This window comes from Melanerpes formicivorus, unplaced genomic scaffold (assembly GCF_026170545.1).
Source record: "Melanerpes formicivorus ecotype bairdi unplaced genomic scaffold, bMelFor1.0.p_v2 SCAF_129, whole genome shotgun sequence".
Classification (NCBI taxonomy): Eukaryota; Metazoa; Chordata; class Aves; order Piciformes; family Picidae; genus Melanerpes; species Melanerpes formicivorus.
Window position 1 is genome coordinate 212,350 of NW_027142481.1, and position 15,113 is coordinate 227,462.

Below are 15,113 nucleotides of genomic sequence, written 5' to 3' on the forward strand. Positions count from 1 at the left end.
GCAGAGGGCTGGAGCTGCTCTGCTCTGAGCACAGCCTGAGAGAGTTGGGCTTGTGCAGGCTGGAGAGGAGAAGGCTCCCAGGAGACCTTCTGGTGGCCTTGCAGGAGCTGCAGGGGGCTGCAAGCAAGCTGGGGAGGGACTTTGGAGGGGGTGAGGGAGGGCTAGGAGTGGGGGGGCTGGAGCAGAAGTAGAAGTGGGGAGCTGGAGCTTGGCTGTGAGGAAGAAGTTGTTGGGCAGGAGGGTGGTGAGAGCCTGGCCCAGGCTGCCCAGGGAGGTGGTGGAAGCCTCCTGGCTGGAGGTGTTTGCAGCCAGGCTGGAGGTGGCTGTGAGCAAGCTGCTGTGGTGTGAGGTGTCCCTGCCCATGGCAGGGGGCTGGGGCTGGCTGAGCCTGGAGCTCCCTTCCAGCCCTGCCAGCTCTGTGACTCTGATCTCCTCGAGCCCTGACTCTCCTGACCTGACTCTTGGCTCTCCTAAGTGGACAGAAAGCTGCAACAGCCAGGAGGTGCTGGGCAGAGCTCTCTGCCACAGCTCAGCCCTGCTGGAATCATCACTCACTAGTGAAACCCTCAGTGTCTGGCCACCACCTCCAGCTGCTGCCTCCAGAGCTGCTCAGTGAGCTCCCCAGGCTCTGTGCCAGCAAGGGGCAGAGCAGGAGTGCAAGGGGCAGCTGGGAAAGCAGAGCCAGCAGCCAGGCAGCTGCCATCCTACCTCAGAAAGGTCTTCAGGCAGGGATGAGCCATCACAGTCTGTGTCTTCAGCCTTGTCTTCTGCCAGCTTGCCATTCAGCTCTGCTGGAGGGGGAACACCAGTAGACACAGCATGACCCAACCAGGAGGTGCCCCAGGAGCCAGCTGGCAACAGAGGGTGCCAGGGGTGCTGGGAAAGAGCTCTCAGCACCATCACACTTCAGACAATCAGATCAGCAGCCCCTGAGCCAGCAGTGTGCCCTGGTGGCCAAGGAGGCCAAGGGACTCCTGGGCTGCATCCAGGAGAGTTGTGGCCAGCAGGTGAGAGAGGTTCTGCTGCCCCTCTGCTCTGCCCTGCTGAGGCCACAGCTGGAGCACTGTGTCCAGCTCTGGGCTGCACAGCTCAAGGGCAGGGAACTGCTGGAGAGGGCAGAGCAAAGGGCTCCAAAGGTGCTGAGGGCACTGGAACAGCTCTGGGGAGGAGAGGCTGAGAGCCCTGGGGCTGCTTAGCCTGGAGCAGAGCAGCCTGAGGGGCACCTGATCAATGCTGATCAATCCTTCAAGGGTGGGGGTCAGGGGGATGGGGCCAGGCTCTGCTCAGTGGTGCCCAGGGACAGCACAAGGGGGAAGGGCACAAAGTGGAAGCTCAGAAGCTCCTCTGAAGATGAGGAGGAACTTCTGTGCTGTAAGGGTGAGGGAGGCCTGGGGCAGGCTGCCCCCAGGGGTGGTGGAGTCTCCATCTCTGGGGACATTCAGCACCCTCCTGGATGTGCTCCTGGGTGACCTTCTAGGTGCTGCTGCTTGGCAAGGGGCCTGGACTGGATGAGCTGCAGGGCTCCCTTCCACCCCCTGCCACCCTGTGGTTCCAGCTAGCAGTGCTTGGCCTCTCTGACTGCATGCTCCAAAGCTGCTGGCTCTGAGAGCAGCCTCAGCAGAGCACAGGGCAGCTCTCCCCCAGCCTCTGCTGATCCCATGTGCTTGCTTGCTTCTCTTTGCTGCAAAGCTCTCTGAGCATTTCTTTTCCCTAGGGATGGCCATGCAGTGCTTCCAAAGTCCAAGAGCCTTGCTGGCTCTGAGCCCTGGCCAGGCACAGCTAATGGTAAGGAGGGTTTGGGTTGCTTCTGGCCTCTTTGTCTGCAGGAAGGAGCTGAGGGGGGGAGGCCTTCAGATCTCAGCCTTCCATCCCCTGCCCTGCTGCCATTCAGTTGAGGTGGAGCAGTTGCTGGGCTCCAGTCTGTGTCCCCTGCCCCTTGCCCTGTCCCAGGACAGCACTGCAAAGAGCTTGGCCTCTGCTGCCTGCCTCCAGCCCTTCACCTGTCCATAAACATTCATAGGATCAACTCTCAGCCTTCTCCTCTCCAGGCTAACCACCCCCAGGGCTCTCAGCCTCCCCTCACCAGACATCTTCCAGACCTTCCTCATCCTCACAGCCTGCCTTGGCCTCTCTCCAGCAGCTCCCTGATCCCCCTTGAGCTGGGCAGCCCAGAGCTGGACACAACACTGCCAGTGTGGCCTCCCCAGGGCAGAGCAGAGGGAGGAGAAGCTCCCCTGCCCTGCTGGCCTCACTCCTCATGCAGCCCAGGATGCCATTGGCCTTGCTGGCCACAAGGGCTCCTTGCTGGCCCATGGAGAGCTTCCTGCCCCCCAGCACTGCCAGCTCCTTCCCCAGGGAGCTGCTGGCTTTTGCCAAAGCCCCAAATCACTTCCACCTCAGCACCACTCCAACCCCCCAGGCTCTGCCTGCTCCACAGTGGGTAGGTGGAGCCTCCTGGCTCCCAGTCTGTGCCCCCTGCCCCTTGTGCTGTGCCAGGGCAGCACTGAGCAGAGCCTGGCCCCTGCTGCTTGCAGCCAGCCACACAGCAATCCCTGCAGCTGCCTTTGCTCACCTGCTCCCCACCCACCTCATGACTTCCCAGCCTCTGCTTCACAACCCTGATGCTCTTTCTCTTCCCAGCCTTCTTGGGGGGGAGCAGGGGGCAGATCCTGGAAGGCCACCAGAAGGTCTCCTGGGAGCCTTCTCCTCTCCAGGCTAACCACCCCCAGGGCTCTCAGCCTCTCCTCACCAGACATCTTCCAGACCTTCCTCATCCTCACAGCCTGCCTTGGCCTCTCTCCAGCAGCTCCCTGATCCCCCTTGAGCTGGGCAGCCCACAGCTGGACATAACACTGCCAGTGTGGCCTCCCCAGGGCAGAGCAGAGGGAGGAGAAGCTCCCCTGCCCTGCTGGCCTCACTCCTCATGCAGCCCAGGATGCCACTGGCCTTGCTGGCCACAAGGGCTCCTTGCTGGCCCATGGAGAGCTTCCTGCAAGCTCCTTCTCCATGGAGCTGCTTGCCAGCAGGCCAACCTCTGACCTCCACTGGTGCCTGCTGCTGCTCCTCCCCAGCTGCAGCACTCTCCACCTGCCCTTGCTGCACCTCATGAGGCTGTCCTCTGCCCCAGGCCTGCTGGTCTGGCAGCCACTCCTCCCAGCTTGGTGCCAACTGCCTGCTGCTGAAACACCTCAGCAGCTCCAGGGGGCTGCAGCTGCAGAGCCAGGACCCTCCAACAGCATCAGCTGCACCCCAGGGACAGCTCAGGGATGAGATCCTCTGCCCCAGGGCACTTCCAGCTGCTCACATCAGAGCTGGCCTCCTGCCTGTGCTGTGCTCAGGGCACTCTGAGCTGCCCAGGCAGCTGCCCTCTGGCCACCTCCTTGCCCCAGGGTGGTTTGCTCAGCCTGGCTTCCTTGTGGCATGGCTCAGGGTACCTGGCAGGGGGTCTCTGGATGCAGTCCTCTTGACCCAGGACCCTCCAACAGCATCAGCTGCACCCCAGGGACAGCTCAGGGGTGAGATCCCTGCCCCAGGGCACTTCCAGCTGCTCACATCAGAGCTGGCCTCCTGCCTGTGCTGTGCTCAGGGCACTCTGAACTCCCATCACTCCAGGCCAGCTCTCCCTCCTGCCCAGGCAGCTGCCCTCTGGCCACCTCCTTGCCCCAGGGTGGTTTGCACAGCCTGGCTTCCTTGTGGCAGGGCTCAGGGTACCTGGCAGGGGTCTCTGGATGCAGTCCTCTTGACCCAGGACCCTCCAACAGCATCAGCTGCACCCCAGGGACCACTCAGCACTGAGATCCCCTGCCCCAGGGCACTTCCAGCTGCTCACATCAGAGCTGGGCTGTGCTGTGCTCAGGGCACTCTCAGCTCCCATCAGCTCCCAGCTCTCCCTCCTGCCCAGGCAGCTGCCCTCTGGCCACCTCCTTGCCCCAGGGTGGTTTGCTCAGCCTGGCTTCCTTGTGGCATGGCTCAGGTTACCTGGCAGGGGTCTCTGGATGCAGCCCTCTTGACCCAGGACCCTCCAACAGCATCAGCTGCACCCCAGGGACAGCTCAGGGGTGAGATCCCTGCCCCAGGGCACTTCCAGCTGCTCACATCAGAGCTGGCCTCCTGCCTGTGCTGTGCTCAGGGCACTCTGAACTCCCATCACTCCAGGCCAGCTCTCCCTCCTGCCCAGGCAGCTGCCCTCTGGCCACCTCCTTGCCCCAGGGTGGTTTGCACAGCCTGGCTTCCTTGTGGCATGGCTCAGGGTACCTGGCAGGGGGTCTCTGGATGCAGTCCTCTTGACCCAGGACCCTCCAACAGCATCAGCTGCACCCCAGGGACAGCTCAGGGGTGAGATCCCTGCCCCAGGGCACTTCCAGCTGCTCACATCAGAGCTGGGCTGTGCTGTGCTCAGGGCACTCTCAGCTCCCATCAGCTCCCAGCTCTCCCTCCTGCCCAGGCAGCTGCTCTCTGGCCACCTCCTTGCCCCAGGGTGGTTTGCTCTGCCTGGCTACCTTGTGGCATGGCTCAGGGTACCTGGCAGGGGGTCTCTGGCTGCAGCCCTCCTGAGCTGGAGGAGGTTCTGCCCCTCTGGAGCCTCACTGCTGCGGTTCAAGAGGTTCTGGGCCTCCTCATCCACCACATCCAGCAGGTACTGCACAACTTCATCGTGGTCATCCTCATCATAGGAGTCATCCTCTGGAGGCTCTGCTTCTGCAGAGAAACAGCAGCAAATGGGGATGGAAGCCCTGGCAGCAAGGATGCTTTGGGGTGGGGGTGGAAATCAGCATGCAAGGGGCAGATCCCAGGGGCACTACTGGCAGCTCTCAGAGTGCCAAGGAGTTGGGTGGGGTGGAAAAGCTCTCTGAGATCACAGAGTTCAACCTTCAACCCAACCCCACCATGGCCACCAAGCAGGATCATGGAAGTGTTGGGGCTGGGAAAGGCCTCCAGGCTCACCCAGCTCAACCTCCAACCCAGCCCCACCATGGCCACCAAACCCTGGCCCCAAGGGCCACAGCCACAGCTTGCTGCAACCCCTCCAGCCATGGGGACTCCACCACCTCCCTGGGCAGCCTCTGCCAAGCCCTGACCACTCTGGCAGCAGAGAAATTCTTCCTTCTCTCCAACCTAAGCCTCCCCTGGCACAAGTTCAGGACATTGCCTCTGCTTCTATCACCTGAGCCTGGGGAGCAGAGCCCAACCCCCCCTGGCTGCAGCCTCCTCTCAGGGAGCTGCAGAGAGCAAGGAGGTCTCCCTCAGCCTCCTCTGCTCCACACTCCCCACCCCCAGCTCCCTCAGCTGCTCCTCCCCAGCCCTCTTCTCCACACCCTTCCCCACCTTTCTTGCCCTTCCCTGGCCCTGCTCCAGCTCCTCAGTGTTACTCAGGGGAGGCCAACATCAGCCTCACTGCAGCCTCCTCTCAGGGAGCTGCAGAGAACAGGGAGGTCTCCCCTCATGAGGCCTTCTCCAGACTAACCAACCCCAGCTCCCTCACCCTACCCCCCCAGCTGCAGTTTGAGTTCAGGCCATTGCCTCTCTGCTGCTAGGGAGAAGAGGCCAAGCCCCAGCTCAGCACTTGGCTTTCCTCCATTCCTAACACAGAACCCCCAGCCCACAGAGCTCCTGCCAGCAGCAACCCCCAGCCTCCAGCAGAGCACAGCAGCTGGAGCTGGCCATGCACACCTGACTGCCAGCCTGACACTGCCCCACTGCAGCCTGGCCAGCACTGAGCTGCTCCCAGCAGAGCCTCAGCACTGCTGCCCCCACCTCACCCCTCCTTACCTGCTTTGGCACACTGCCTGGAGAGCTCTGGGTCTTGGTTGGGAATGCCAAGAGAAGGAGCATCTGCAGGGGCTGAGAGATCCAGAAGCCCTTCAGGGAGGGGGAAGTGGTTGTCTGGGTGGGCCTGAGGAGCTCCTAGGGTGCCACTGCCATTCAGCTAAGGGGAGAACAGGACAAGTGAACCCTAAAAGGTCAGCAAGCAGCACTGAGAACTTCAATCCTCTACAATAAAAGCAATCAACCCTCCTGTTCCTATCCTGTGCTCAGGAGCAGCTAAAGCCTCCTGTTCCTATCCTGTGCTCAGGAGCAGCTAAAGCCTCCTGTTCCTATCCTGTGCTCTGCTCAGGAGCAGCTAAAGCCTCCTGTTCCTATCCTGTGCTCTGCTCAGGAGCAGCTAAAGCCTCCTGTTCCTATCCTGTGCTCAGGAGCAGCTAAAGCCTCCTGTTCCTATCCTGTGCCCTGCTCAGGAGCAGCTAAAGCCTCCTGTTCCTATCCTGTGCTCAGGAGCAGCTAAAGCCTCCTGTTCCTATCCTGTGCTCTGCTCAGGAGCAGCTAAAGCCTCCTGTTCCTATCCTGTGCTCTGCTCAGGAGCAGCTAAAGCCTCCTGTTCCTATCCTGTGCTCTGCTCAGGAGCAGCTAAAGCCTCCTGTTCCTATCCTGTGCTCAGGAGCAGCTAAAGCCTCCTGTTCCTATCCTGTGCTCTGCTCAGGAGCAGCTAAAGCCTCCTGTTCCTATCCTGTGCTCAGGAGCAGCTAAAGCCTCCTGTTCCTATCCTGTGCTCAGGAGCAGCTAAAGCCTCCTGTTCCTATCCTGTGCTCAGGAGCAGCTAAAGCCTCCTGTTCCTATCCTGTGCCCTGCTCAGGAGCAGCTAAAGCCTCCTGTTCCTATCCTGTGCTCAGGAGCAGCTAAAGCCTCCTGTTCCTATCCTGTGCTCTGCTCAGGAGCAGCTAAAGCCTCCTGTTCCTATCCTGTGCTCTGCTCAGGAGCAGCTAAAGCCTCCTGTTCCTATCCTGTGCTCTGCTCAGGAGCAGCTAAAGCCTCCTGTTCCTATCCTGTGCTCAGGAGCAGCTAAAGCCTCCTGTTCCTATCCTGTGCTCAGGAGCAGCTAAAGCCTCCTGTTCCTATCCTGTGCTCAGGAGCAGCTAAAGCCTCCTGTTCCTATCCTGTGCCCTGCTCAGGAGCAGCTAAAGCCTCCTGTTCCTATCCTGTGCTCTGCTCAGGAGCAGCTAAAGCCTCCTGTTCCTATCCTGTGCCCTGCTCAGGAGCAGCTAAAGCCTCCTGTTCCTATCCTGTGCCCTGCTCAGGAGCAGCTAAAGCCTCCTGTTCCTATCCTGTGCTCTGCTCAGGAGCAGCTAAAGCCTCCTGTTCCTATCCTGTGCCCTGCTCAGGAGCAGCTAAAGCCTCCTGTTCCTATCCTGTGCTCTGCTCAGGAGCAGCTAAAGCCTCCTGTTCCTATCCTGTGCTCAGGAGCAGCTAAAGCCTCCTGTTCCTATCCTGTGCTCAGGAGCAGCTAAAGCCTCCTGTTCCTATCCTGTGCCCTGCTCAGGAGCAGCTAAAGCCTCCTGTTCCTATCCTGTGCTCTGCTCAGGAGCAGCTAAAGCCTCCTGTTCCTATCCTGTGCTCTGCTCAGGAGCAGCTAAAGCCTCCTGTTCCTATCCTGTGCTCAGGAGCAGCTAAAGCCTCCTGTTCCTATCCTGTGCTCAGGAGCAGCTAAAGCCTCCTGTTCCTATCCTGTGCCCTGCTCAGGAGCAGCTAAAGCCTCCTGTTCCTATCCTGTGCCCTGCTCAGGAGCAGCTAAAGCCTCCTGTTCCTATCCTGTGCTCAGGAGCAGCTAAAGCCTCCTGTTCCTATCCTGTGCTCAGGAGCAGCTAAAGCCTCCTGTTCCTATCCTGTGCCCTGCTCAGGAGCAGCTAAAGCCTCCTGTTCCTATCCTGTGCTCAGGAGCAGCTAAAGCCTCCTGTTCCTATCCTGTGCTCAGGAGCAGCTAAAGCCTCCTGTTCCTATCCTGTGCTCAGGAGCAGCTAAAGCCTCCTGTTCCTATCCTGTGCTCAGGAGCAGCTAAAGCCTCCTGTTCCTATCCTGTGCCCTGCTCAGGAGCAGCTAAAGCCTCCTGTTCCTATCCTGTGCTCTGCTCAGGAGCAGCTAAAGCCTCCTGTTCCTATCCTGTGCTCAGGAGCAGCTAAAGCCTCCTGTTCCTATCCTGTGCTCAGGAGCAGCTAAAGCCTCCTGTTCCTATCCTGTGCTCAGGAGCAGCTAAAGCCTCCTGTTCCTATCCTGTGCTCTGCTCAGGAGCAGCTAAAGCCTCCTGTTCCTATCCTGTGCTCAGGAGCAGCTAAAGCCTCCTGTTCCTATCCTGTGCTCTGCTCAGGAGCAGCTAAAGCCTCCTGTTCCTATCCTGTGCCCTGCTCAGGAGCAGCTAAAGCCTCCTGTTCCTATCCTGTGCTCTGCTCAGGAGCAGCTAAAGCCTCCTGTTCCTATCCTGTGCTCAGGAGCAGCTAAAGCCTCCTGTTCCTATCCTGTGCTCAGGAGCAGCTAAAGCCTCCTGTTCCTATCCTGTGCCCTGCTCAGGAGCAGCTAAAGCCTCCTGTTCCTATCCTGTGCTCAGGAGCAGCTAAAGCCTCCTGTTCCTATCCTGTGCTCAGGAGCAGCTAAAGCCTCCTGTTCCTATCCTGTGCTCAGGAGCAGCTAAAGCCTCCTGTTCCTATCCTGTGCCCTGCTCAGGAGCAGCTAAAGCCTCCTGTTCCTATCCTGTGCTCAGGAGCAGCTAAAGCCTCCTGTTCCTATCCTGTGCTCAGGAGCAGCTAAAGCCTCCTGTTCCTATCCTGTGCTCAGGAGCAGCTAAAGCCTCCTGTTCCTATCCTGTGCTCAGGAGCAGCTAAAGCCTCCTGTTCCTATCCTGTGCTCTGCTCAGGAGCAGCTAAAGCCTCCTGTTCCTATCCTGTGCCCTGCTCAGGAGCAGCTAAAGCCTCCTGTTCCTATCCTGTGCTCAGGAGCAGCTAAAGCCTCCTGTTCCTATCCTGTGCTCAGGAGCAGCTAAAGCCTCCTGTTCCTATCCTGTGCTCAGGAGCAGCTAAAGCCTCCTGTTCCTATCCTGTGCTCAGGAGCAGCTAAAGCCTCCTGTTCCTATCCTGTGCTCAGGAGCAGCTAAAGCCTCCTGTTCCTATCCTGTGCTCTGCTCAGGAGCAGCTAAAGCCTCCTGTTCCTATCCTGTGCTCTGCTCAGGAGCAGCTAAAGCCTCCTGTTCCTATCCTGTGCCCTGCTCAGGAGCAGCTAAAGCCTCCTGTTCCTATCCTGTGCTCTGCTCAGGAGCAGCTAAAGCCTCCTGTTCCTATCCTGTGCTCAGGAGCAGCTAAAGCCTCCTGTTCCTATCCTGTGCTCAGGAGCAGCTAAAGCCTCCTGTTCCTATCCTGTGCTCTGCTCAGGAGCAGCTAAAGCCTCCTGTTCCTATCCTGTGCTCAGGAGCAGCTAAAGCCTCCTGTTCCTATCCTGTGCCCTGCTCAGGAGCAGCTAAAGCCTCCTGTTCCTATCCTGTGCTCTGCTCAGGAGCAGCTAAAGCCTCCTGTTCCTATCCTGTGCCCTGCTCAGGAGCAGCTAAAGCCTCCTGTTCCTATCCTGTGCTCTGCTCAGGAGCAGCTAAAGCCTCCTGTTCCTATCCTGTGCTCAGGAGCAGCTAAAGCCTCCTGTTCCTATCCTGTGCTCAGGAGCAGCTAAAGCCTCCTGTTCCTATCCTGTGCCCTGCTCAGGAGCAGCTAAAGCCTCCTGTTCCTATCCTGTGCTCAGGAGCAGCTAAAGCCTCCTGTTCCTATCCTGTGCTCAGGAGCAGCTAAAGCCTCCTGTTCCTATCCTGTGCTCAGGAGCAGCTAAAGCCTCCTGTTCCTATCCTGTGCTCAGGAGCAGCTAAAGCCTCCTGTTCCTATCCTGTGCTCAGGAGCAGCTAAAGCCTCCTGTTCCTATCCTGTGCTCAGGAGCAGCTAAAGCCTCCTGTTCCTATCCTGTGCTCTGCTCAGGAGCAGCTAAAGCCTCCTGTTCCTATCCTGTGCTCAGGAGCAGCTAAAGCCTCCTGTTCCTATCCTGTGCTCTGCTCAGGAGCAGCTAAAGCCTCCTGTTCCTATCCTGTGCTCAGGAGCAGCTAAAGCCTCCTGTTCCTATCCTGTGCTCTGCTCAGGAGCAGCTAAAGCCTCCTGTTCCTATCCTGTGCTCTGCTCAGGAGCAGCTAAAGCCTCCTGTTCCTATCCTGTGCTCAGGAGCAGCTAAAGCCTCCTGTTCCTATCCTGTGCTCTGCTCAGGAGCAGCTAAAGCCTCCTGTTCCTATCCTGTGCCCTGCTCAGGAGCAGCTAAAGCCTCCTGTTCCTATCCTGTGCTCAGGAGCAGCTAAAGCCTCCTGTTCCTATCCTGTGCTCTGCTCAGGAGCAGCTAAAGCCTCCTGTTCCTATCCTGTGCTCAGGAGCAGCTAAAGCCTCCTGTTCCTATCCTGTGCTCAGGAGCAGCTAAAGCCTCCTGTTCCTATCCTGTGCTCAGGAGCAGCTAAAGCCTCCTGTTCCTATCCTGTGCCCTGCTCAGGAGCAGCTAAAGCCTCCTGTTCCTATCCTGTGCCCTGCTCAGGAGCAGCTAAAGCCTCCTGTTCCTATCCTGTGCTCAGGAGCAGCTAAAGCCTCCTGTTCCTATCCTGTGCTCAGGAGCAGCTAAAGCCTCCTGTTCCTATCCTGTGCTCAGGAGCAGCTAAAGCCTCCTGTTCCTATCCTGTGCTCAGGAGCAGCTAAAGCCTCCTGTTCCTATCCTGTGCTCTGCTCAGGAGCAGCTAAAGCCTCCTGTTCCTATCCTGTGCTCAGGAGCAGCTAAAGCCTCCTGTTCCTATCCTGTGCTCAGGAGCAGCTAAAGCCTCCTGTTCCTATCCTGTGCTCAGGAGCAGCTAAAGCCTCCTGTTCCTATCCTGTGCTCTGCTCAGGAGCAGCTAAAGCCTCCTGTTCCTATCCTGTGCCCTGCTCAGGAGCAGCTAAAGCCTCCTGTTCCTATCCTGTGCTCAGGAGCAGCTAAAGCCTCCTGTTCCTATCCTGTGCTCTGCTCAGGAGCAGCTAAAGCCTCCTGTTCCTATCCTGTGCTCAGGAGCAGCTAAAGCCTCCTGTTCCTATCCTGTGCTCTGCTCAGGAGCAGCTAAAGCCTCCTGTTCCTATCCTGTGCTCTGCTCAGGAGCAGCTAAAGCCTCCTGTTCCTATCCTGTGCCCTGCTCAGGAGCAGCTAAAGCCTCCTGTTCCTATCCTGTGCTCAGGAGCAGCTAAAGCCTCCTGTTCCTATCCTGTGCTCTGCTCAGGAGCAGCTAAAGCCTCCTGTTCCTATCCTGTGCCCTGCTCAGGAGCAGCTAAAGCCTCCTGTTCCTATCCTGTGCTCAGGAGCAGCTAAAGCCTCCTGTTCCTATCCTCTGCTCAGGAGCAGCTAAAGCCTCCTGTTCCTATCCTGTGCTCAGGAGCAGCTAAAGCCTCCTGTTCCTATCCTGTGCTCTGCTCAGGAGCAGCTAAAGCCTCCTCTTCCTATCCTGTGCCCTGCTCAGGAGCAGCTAAAGCCTCCTGTTCCTATCCTGTGCTCAGGAGCAGCTAAAGCCTCCTGTTCCTATCCTGTGCCCTGCTCAGGAGCAGCTAAAGCCTCCTGTTCCTATCCTGTGCCCTGCTCAGGAGCAGCTAAAGCCTCCTGTTCCTATCCTGTGCTCAGGAGCAGCTAAAGCCTCCTGTTCCTATCCTGTGCTCAGGAGCAGCTAAAGCCTCCTGTTCCTATCCTGTGCTCAGGAGCAGCTAAAGCCTCCTGTTCCTATCCTGTGCTCTGCTCAGGAGCAGCTAAAGCCTCCTGTTCCTATCCTGTGCCCTGCTCAGGAGCAGCTAAAGCCTCCTGTTCCTATCCTGTGCTCTGCTCAGGAGCAGCTAAAGCCTCCTGTTCCTATCCTGTGCTCAGGAGCAGCTGAAGCCTCCTGTTCCTATCCTGTGCCCTGCTCAGGAGCAGCTAAAGCCTCCTGTTCCTATCCTGTGCTCAGGAGCAGCTAAAGCCTCCTGTTCCTATCCTGTGCTCAGGAGCAGCTAAAGCCTCCTGTTCCTATCCTGTGCCCTGCTCAGGAGCAGCTAAAGCCTCCTGTTCCTATCCTGTGCTCTGCTCAGGAGCAGCTAAAGCCTCCTGTTCCTATCCTGTGCTCAGGAGCAGCTAAAGCCTCCTGTTCCTATCCTGTGCCCTGCTCAGGAGCAGCTAAAGCCTCCTGTTCCTATCCTGTGCCCTGCTCAGGAGCAGCTAAAGCCTCCTGTTCCTATCCTGTGCTCAGGAGCAGCTAAAGCCTCCTGTTCCTATCCTCTGCTCAGGAGCAGCTAAAGCCTCCTGTTCCTATCCTGTGCTCTGCTCAGGAGCAGCTAAAGCCTCCTGTTCCTATCCTGTGCTCTGCTCAGGAGCAGCTAAAGCCTCCTGTTCCTATCCTGTGCTCTGCTCAGGAGCAGCTAAAGCCTCCTGTTCCTATCCTGTGCTCAGGAGCAGCTAAAGCCTCCTGTTCCTATCCTGTGCTCTGCTCAGGAGCAGCTAAAGCCTCCTGTTCCTATCCTGTGCTCAGGAGCAGCTGAAGCCTCCTGTTCCTATCCTGTGCCCTGCTCAGGAGCAGCTAAAGCCTCCTGTTCCTATCCTGTGCTCAGGAGCAGCTAAAGCCTCCTGTTCCTATCCTGTGCCCTGCTCAGGAGCAGCTAAAGCCTCCTGTTCCTATCCTGTGCTCAGGAGCAGCTAAAGCCTCCTGTTCCTATCCTGTGCTCAGGAGCAGCTAAAGCCTCCTGTTCCTATCCTGTGCTCAGGAGCAGCTAAAGCCTCCTGTTCCTATCCTGTGCTCAGGAGCAGCTAAAGCCTCCTGTTCCTATCCTGTGCTCAGGAGCAGCTAAAGCCTCCTGTTCCTATCCTGTGCTCTGCTCAGGAGCAGCTAAAGCCTCCTGTTCCTATCCTGTGCCCTGCTCAGGAGCAGCTAAAGCCTCCTGTTCCTATCCTGTGCTCAGGAGCAGCTAAAGCCTCCTGTTCCTATCCTGTGCTCAGGAGCAGCTAAAGCCTCCTGTTCCTATCCTGTGCTCAGGAGCAGCTAAAGCCTCCTGTTCCTATCCTGTGCCCTGCTCAGGAGCAGCTAAAGCCTCCTGTTCCTATCCTGTGCTCAGGAGCAGCTAAAGCCTCCTGTTCCTATAATGTGCTCTGCTCAGGAGCAGCTAAAGCCTCCTGTTCCTATCCTGTGCTCTGCTCAGGAGCAGCTAAAGCCTCCTGTTCCTATCCTGTGCTCAGGAGCAGCTAAAACCTCCTGTTCCTATCCTGTGCCCTGCTCAGGAGCAGCTAAAGCCTCCTGTTCCTATCCTGTGCTCTGCTCAGGAGCAGCTAAAGCCTCCTGTTCCTATCCTGTGCTCAGGAGCAGCTAAAGCCTCCTGTTCCTATCCTGTGCTCTGCTCAGGAGCAGCTAAAGCCTCCTGTTCCTATCCTGTGCTCAGGAGCAGCTAAAGCCTCCTGTTCCTATCCTGTGCTCAGGAGCAGCTAAAGCCTCCTGTTCCTATCCTGTGCTCAGGAGCAGCTAAAGCCTCCTGTTCCTATCCTGTGCCCTGCTCAGGAGCAGCTAAAGCCTCCTGTTCCTATCCTGTGCTCAGGAGCAGCTAAAGCCTCCTGTTCCTATCCTGTGCTCAGGAGCAGCTAAAGCCTCCTGTTCCTATCCTGTGCTCTGCTCAGGAGCAGCTAAAGCCTCCTGTTCCTATCCTGTGCTCTGCTCAGGAGCAGCTAAAGCCTCCTGTTCCTATCCTGTGCTCTGCTCAGGAGCAGCTAAAGCCTCCTGTTCCTATCCTGTGCTCTGCTCAGGAGCAGCTAAAGCCTCCTGTTCCTATCCTGTGCTCAGGAGCAGCTAAAGCCTCCTGTTCCTATCCTGTGCTCTGCTCAGGAGCAGCTAAAGCCTCCTGTTCCTATCCTGTGCTCTGCTCAGGAGCAGCTAAAGCCTCCTGTTCCTATCCTGTGCTCAGGAGCAGCTAAAACCTCCTGTTCCTATCCTGTGCCCTGCTCAGGAGCAGCTAAAGCCTCCTGTTCCTATCCTGTGCTCAGGAGCAGCTAAAGCCTCCTGTTCCTATCCTGTGCTCTGCTCAGGAGCAGCTAAAGCCTCCTGTTCCTATCCTGTGCTCAGGAGCAGCTAAAACCTCCTGTTCCTATCCTGTGCCCTGCTCAGGAGCAGCTAAAGCCTCCTGTTCCTATCCTGTGCTCAGGAGCAGCTAAAGCCTCCTGTTCCTATCCTGTGCCCTGCTCAGGAGCAGCTAAAGCCTCCTGTTCCTATCCTGTGCTCAGGAGCAGCTAAAGCCTCCTGTTCCTATCCTGTGCTCAGGAGCAGCTAAAGCCTCCTGTTCCTATCCTGTGCTCAGGAGCAGCTAAAGCCTCCTGTTCCTATCCTGTGCCCTGCTCAGGAGCAGCTAAAGCCTCCTGTTCCTATCCTGTGCTCAGGAGCAGCTAAAGCCTCCTGTTCCTATCCTGTGCCCTGCTCAGGAGCAGCTAAAGCCTCCTGTTCCTATCCTGTGCTCAGGAGCAGCTAAAGCCTCCTGTTCCTATCCTGTGCCCTGCTCAGGAGCAGCTAAAGCCTCCTGTTCCTATCCTGTGCTCAGGAGCAGCTGAAGCCTCCTGTTCCTATCCTGTGCTCTGCTCAGGAGCAGCTAAAGCCTCCTGTTCCTATCCTGTGCCCTGCTCAGGAGCAGCTAAAGCCTCCTGTTCCTATCCTGTGCTCTGCTCAGGAGCAGCTAAAGCCTCCTGTTCCTATCCTGTGCCCTGCTCAGGAGCAGCTAAAGCCTCCTGTTCCTATCCTGTGCTCTGCTCAGGAGCAGCTAAAGCCTCCTGTTCCTATCCTGTGCTCAGGAGCAGCTAAAGCCTCCTGTTCCTATCCTGTGCCCTGCTCAGGAGCAGCTAAAGCCTCCTGTTCCTATCCTGTGCTCTGCTCAGGAGCAGCTAAAGCCTCCTGTTCCTATCCTGTGCCATGCTCAGGAGCAGCTAAAGCCTCCTGTTCCTATCCTGTGCTCAGGAGCAGCTAAAGCCTCCTGTTCCTATCCTGTGCTCTGCTCAGGAGCAGCTAAAGCCTCCTGTTCCTATCCTGTGCCCTGCTCAGGAGCAGCTAAAGCCTCCTGTTCCTATCCTGTGCTCTGCTCAGGAGCAGCTAAAGCCTCCTGTTCCTATCCTGTGCTCTGCTCAGGAGCAGCTAAAGCCTCCTGTTCCTATCCTCTGCTCAGGAGCAGCTAAAGCCTCCTGTTCCTATCCTGTGCCCTGCTCAGGAGCAGCTAAAGCCTCCTGTTCCTATCCTGTGCTCAGGAGCAGCTAAAGCCTCCTGTTCCTATCCT

General features: G+C 57.8%; 1 protein-coding gene across 1 annotated transcript in view; it reads right to left on the reverse strand.

The window, feature by feature from the left end:
- The window catches only part of PTPN13 (protein tyrosine phosphatase non-receptor type 13), a 157,412-nt gene that overhangs the window by 16,051 nt on the left and 126,248 nt on the right, over positions 1 to 15,113 (reverse strand). The window contains 3 exon segments of the mRNA XM_068168025.1: positions 709 to 791; positions 4,522 to 4,698; positions 5,770 to 5,926. Of these exon segments, the coding sequence (XP_068024126.1) occupies positions 709 to 791; positions 4,522 to 4,698; positions 5,770 to 5,926 (417 nt within the window).